General features: G+C 46.6%; 1 protein-coding gene across 1 annotated transcript in view; it reads left to right on the forward strand.

Annotated features, from left to right (window-relative positions):
• The window catches only part of ERCC3 (ERCC excision repair 3, TFIIH core complex helicase subunit), a 37,746-nt gene extending 32,140 nt beyond the window's left edge, over positions 1 to 5,606 (forward strand). The window contains exons 13-15 of the mRNA XM_007964616.3: positions 1,546 to 1,664; positions 3,445 to 3,597; positions 5,151 to 5,606. Of these exons, the coding sequence (XP_007962807.2) occupies positions 1,546 to 1,664; positions 3,445 to 3,597; positions 5,151 to 5,282 (404 nt within the window). The 3' untranslated portion in view covers positions 5,283 to 5,606. The remainder of the gene's footprint in view (positions 1 to 1,545; positions 1,665 to 3,444; positions 3,598 to 5,150) is intronic.
• Positions 5,607 to 6,000: the final 394 nt, after the last annotated feature.

Here is a 6,000-nt window from a genome sequence, read left to right on the forward strand (position 1 = left end):
GGGGAAACTGACTAACTGTATGCAAAAGGATGAAACTGGACCCCTGCCTATCACCACATATAAAAATCAACTCATAATGGATTAAAGACGTAAATGTAAGACCTCAAACTATAAGGATCCTCGAAGAAAACCTAGGAAATACCATGTTCACAAAGTTGTGCAGCTATCACAACAATTCATGTTTAGAATATTCTCATGAGCTCCCCAAAGAAACCCTTATCCATGCACAGCCACTCCTAATTTCCTCTTGTTCCCTACCCCCAGCCCTAGGCAGCCCCTAATCTACTTTCATGTCTGTAGGCCTTTTCTGGACATTTCATGTAAATGGAATCAAACCATTTAGGGCCTTCTGTGACTGGTTTCTTTTCACTTAGCATAATGTTTTCTTTTTTTGTTTTCTTTTTTTTTTTTTGAGATGGAATCTCGCTCTGTTGCCCAGACTGGAGTACTTGGCTCACTGCAACCACTGCCTCACAGGTTCAAGGGATTCTCCTGCCTCAGCCTCCCACGTAGCTGGAATTATAGGCATGAGCCACCATGCCTGGCTAATTTTTGTATTTTTAGTAGAGACAGAGTTTCACCATGTTGGCCAGGCTGGTCTCAAACTCCTGATATCGAGTGATCCACGCCTACCTCGGCCTCCCAACGTGCTGGGATTACAGGTCTGAGCCACCACACCCAGCAGCATAATGTTTTCAAAAAATTATCCATATTGTAGCATCTGTCAGTATTTCATTCTTTTTTATTGCTAAATAATATTCGATTCCATGGACATACCACATTTTATTTATCCACACATCTGTTGATGGACATTTGGACTGTTTCCACTTTTTGGCTTTTAGAAGAATTCTGCTGTGAAATTCATGTACAAATTTTTGTGTGGATCTAGTTTCATTTCTCTTGGATTTATGCCTAGAAGTGGAATTGCCAGGTCACGTGGTTCTAACATTGTGTTTAACATTTTGATGAACTGCCAGACTATTTTCCAAAGCAGCTGCATCATTTGTGTTCTCAGCAGCAATGCATGAGGGTTCTAGTTTTCCACATCTTTGACAACAGTGGCAGTTATCTGCCTTTTTGATTCTAGCCACCCTCGTAGGGGTGAGGTGATAATCTCGTTTTGGTTTTGAGTTGCATTTCTGTGGTGATTGATGGTGTAGAGCATCTTTTCCTGTGCTTATTGGCTATTGTTATATTGTTTTTGGAGAAATAATCTGTTCATATTCTTTGCCCATTTTATAATTAATTTGTCTTGTTGAGTTTCAATAGTTTTTTATATAACCTAGATACAAATCCCTTATCAGATACATGCTTTCCACATATTTTTTTGTTCTGTGGATTGTTTTTTCACTTTCTTGATGGTGTCCTTGGAAGCATAAAAGACTTCTAAATTTTGATACAATCCCATGCCAAGTTCAGGTGGTAACCCCGAGTGCAGGGCTTTTCCACTGCAGTGCTTGCTTTTGAACCTGGGACCCTGAGCTCTTGGCATTCTAATGGCTAATGTTGTCTTCTTTCTTTCCTTTTCTCATTTTTTTCCCGCAGGGATGGTTGCAGAGGAGTACAATGCGTTTTTCTATTCACTGGTATCCCAGGACACACAGGAAATGGCTTACTCAACCAAGCGGCAGAGATTCTTGGTAGATCAAGGTTATAGCTTCAAGGTACATATCCATTTGGCCTCTGGTTAGACTAGGACCAAGGCCTTCTTGGTACCCTGGCCTCCAGGAGAAGTGAGGACCACTGTCAGCAGGCAGGCACCAAGCATTAGGGGATTAGAGGCCTTGCCTCAAACTCCCTTTATCACTGCATGAACCACTGAGGGCAGCTGTTGGCGGGAAGTGTGCCGTCCTGGCAGGACTGAGGTGCCACGGCACTATGGCCAGCACTGTGTGTCTGAGCCCCACAGGGTTGCTTTCTCAGTGATGCCTCTCCAGGTAGCTAGGAGAGCCCTTCCTTTCATCAGCTGGTAAGCTCCAGGCCTTAGTGTGCGTCAGTTTGCCTCCCAGACATCAGAGTCATCCCTGTACTACAAATTGGGTATTTTAATAATTGGGAAATTCTAAAGCTTTGGCTGACTTTCATTGCCTGAGGCATTTGCTTTCTTTCCTGTTACACAAATATTATTTTTTATGTCAGTATTTGGTGTCCAGAAGGGCTTTATATTTTGGGGATAGATGGAGGGTTCTAGAAGTAGGGGAATTAAATTACCGCTATGGTCCACTAAAAGGACATCCCTAGAACATCAGATTCCCAGGTTCTTGATTGCAAAAGACTGCAATCCAGGCTGCCTTTTAGATACATTTTTAATGTATCTCTTTATGCATTGGTGAGAATTCCCATTATTGGCCTTAGGAGGACGGGGTTGTCTCGCCTCCCCTCTTTTAGCTAGAGGCAGTGACACTTTTCAGACCTCGTGCTGGCCTAGAGGACAAGATGCTCGGGTTTCGAGCCCAGTTTTTTGGAAGATTTGCATTGTGACCGTTTTATCCATCCATGAAAATCCCTGCTGGTAATAGCATTCCTACCTCCTGATTCCTGCCGAGCTGTGAGGGTAAGAGGAGCACCAAGTCAGAAGGAGCTGCTCTGAATTCTTCGAAAGGTGACCTCGACAAAAAGGCACCATACCATACCTTAGTAGTTTGTGTTGGTTGGAGCTGTGTCTTCGGTGCTGCCTGTTGAGGAGCAGTCGTTGGAGTTCCCAGAGTCATGACCTGGAGGGGTTGGGCCCTGGGCAGACGTGCACATCGTCTATACTCTGGATCCCTGCCCAGAAGGACTCAGATCCTTACTTCTAGGAATTTTCCTTTAATTAATGTTATGAGAATTGGAGGGAAGGAGAGTTCCCTTTACAGAATCAACCCAAGTTTTCTGCAGGGATAGGGAGCCCTTGTAGTAAGTTATCCCCATAGAAATGAAAACCCAGTCTCCACCATGCTGTTCTTACTCTTTCAGAGAAGTCCTGTAAATATCTTCCTGATATCCTATCATTTTGATTTTCATGTGCTCATTCCTGCTGGAAGCCCCAGTTGCTGGGCACAGCAGATGCCAGGGACCTTCTTAAAGGGCCACAGCATGCGCCTTCCAGTCTCTTGTCCCTTCCTCCTTTGCCTGCTCCAATATGTGAAGGCTACCCGAAGGAGCCTTTTAAACTCACTAAGATTCTTCCTGTTAATCTTCCATACATGATCATTTAGATGCTATGTGTTGGGGGCAGATTTCTCTGAAATTCCTGTGTCCCTCCGGTCATTAGTCAAGCTCCGTGTTAAAAGCAGCTCCTGATGCTGGTCTCTGGAATTCTAGGGAGAAGCTCTCCATTGTTGGCCACCACGGTGGCTGGGCCTGGGGAGGGAAGTGAACAGAGCAGGTGGACCCAGGAGAAGGCAGAGGAGGGTTGGGGAGAGAGAGCAGAAGGGAGCATGTCTGCTGGCTTGGGCTTTGCAGGTGATCACGAAGCTTGCTGGCATGGAGGAGGAAGACTTGGCGTTTTCGACAAAAGAAGAGCAGCAGCAGCTCCTACAGAAGGTCCTGGCAGCCACTGACCTGGATGCCGAGGAGGAGGTGGTGGCTGGGGAGTTTGGCTCCAGATCCAGCCAGGTGAGTAAATGGGTGAGGAGGGTCCAGGTGTCAGTGTTCCCACAGGGCAGCGTTTGTAGACACAGACATGTAGTCTGTGGGCCCCTGGATGGGCCCATGGGATTTTTTTGGAAATGTTGGAAAACACGGAAGAGATGAATAGAAACAACCCTTGTTGCCCTTTTGGTGTGTGCCCCTGGTCCTGTTGCATACAGCTGAGCTCGCGGCGGCTGTGACTGGTCTCCTGCTTTACTCACACGAGTATTCGTTAGATCTTGATGTTGAAGCCCAGATGGCAAGCAGGTGACCCCAGCTTACCTTGGTGGCGACTGGAGGGAGCGTGATGGACCGGGGCACGTAGTTCCCCACCCAGGGCTGCCATTCCTGGTCGTGGGCACCAGTTCTCCTCTGGGTCCTCCTCAGTGATAAAGCTGAGCCCTCTAGCCCCTAAGACAGCTCTGAGGTCAACTCTTGTGGTAGCTTCAATACTTAACTTTGAAAAATGTAGAGTTCTGTGAAAATACTCAGCCTTTCATTTATTCTACAAATCTGTCTGCTCTAGGCCAAGCAAATATATGGTCTAATTAGTGAGAGCATTATGGAGAATTATCAGGCTCCAAGGGGAGAAGTGCACTTCAGTCAGATGCATTTGAAATTCAGTTGCCATTAGAGCCGGAAGGTGAGCAACTGCTGGACCGAGGAAGCAGCTATCCCTGCGGAGGGGCCGCCCTCCCTTGAGCCTAAGGCTTTTCTCCCCGACTAGGGAGCTCTCTCCATGGGAACCCAGGAGAGTGCTCTCACCGCTCTCACTGGTTGTGAGGAGGTGCCTGGTTCATTCTCCTCACAGGATAGAAATGTCAGGATGGATATGGTTATCCCCATTTTACAGGTGAGGTCATTGAGGTGAGGTGCAGATATTAATTACTTGCCCCAGGGTTACTCAGGGACAGGTGCAGCCAAGAGTCAAGCCCAGAGCTTTCTGTCCTTCCACTTGATTCAAAGCCTCATGGTGGTGTCTCAGGAGATTTTAAGGGACTTCTGCCCTAACTGTTAAAAAATTCTGTTCAGAACAGGCACAGTGGCTCATGTCTGTAATCCCAGCACTTTGGGAGGCCGAGGCGGGAGGATCAGTTGAGTCCAGGAGTTTGAGACCAACATGGTCAACATATGGAGACCCTGTTTCTCTCTTAAAAAAAAAAAAAATATTGTTCAGAAGCTGTTGTTAGGTGAGGCAGTGTGCCTTATGGTTAAGAACAGTCTGAAGCCCGGCTACCTGGGTTCAAGCCCCATCTCCTTAAGAGCTGTGTGATCTTGGCGAGGTTACTTAATCTCTCTGTGTCTCAGTTTCCTCTTCTTTAAGGTGTGGATTATAATAGTTTTGAGGATTAGAGGAGATAATGCATGTCAAATGCTTAGAACAATGCCTGAGACACAGTAAGCAATCTGTAAACATTATTTAAAATGATGTATTAAATTTATGTAAGTCTTATAAAATTTGCTGTGATTATAAATATTATAAAAGGAGTGTCTTTTCTTCTGGAGACTAACATGGGCTGGTCCCCTCTTCCCGGCAGGCATCTCGGCGCTTTGGCACCATGAGCTCTATGTCCGGGGCTGACGACACTGTGTACATGGAGTACCATTCATCACGGAGCAAGGCGCCCAGCAAACATGTGCACCCTCTCTTCAAGCGCTTCAGGAAATGATGCTGAGGCAGAGTACTTCGTTCAAGACCGGCGCTTGGTACCCTCGTTGGAAAGGGATTTTCAGCGTAACGTTTTCCTTCGACCTCCTTGACCTTCCCTCCAGCGTTGGCCAAACTGTGCTGAGGAAACTGCCTCAAGGGCTTGGCTCTGCCTTCATGGGTCATCTAGGGTTTATTGTCTCCTCTTGCCTTTATCATCTAGGAGGAGACAATATTTTTTCAAACTTTTTGGGGAGTGGGGTCATTTCTGTATATAAAAAATTTTAATATTTAAGGTGTATTTATCTTACTGTTCTGAATAAACAGAATGGACCATTGAACCACTCTTCATTGTACAAGTGTTTTTATGCTTCGTCCTGGGCATGGGTTATGTCTGGATGACCAGCCTCCATCAAGGCCCTACTATGTAGCCAGCACAGATGAGTAAGATGGAGCCCCTCCCCAGGGAGCTACCAGGGAGATGTACCCTGAGATAGAAGAAGCGCCAGCAGGAAAGACCTGGGGAATGGGGAGGGTGATCCAGCTGGAGGGAAGAGCCTGGGCAGTTGACTGTGGTCCCTGCTCACAGCTTAGCCTGGTGGATTCAGACTGGGGCTGCAACCGCACAGCTTCCTGCTGTTCTGGTCGTTACAGCTGTTCCTACAGCTTTGTTCAAGGTAGACACCTACATCATGAAGGCCTTCCAGGTTGGCTCCTGGTGGCTCATCTTCTCTGAAAGA

Source organism: Chlorocebus sabaeus, chromosome 10 (genome assembly GCF_047675955.1).
Source record: "Chlorocebus sabaeus isolate Y175 chromosome 10, mChlSab1.0.hap1, whole genome shotgun sequence".
NCBI classification, from domain to species: Eukaryota; Metazoa; Chordata; class Mammalia; order Primates; family Cercopithecidae; genus Chlorocebus; species Chlorocebus sabaeus.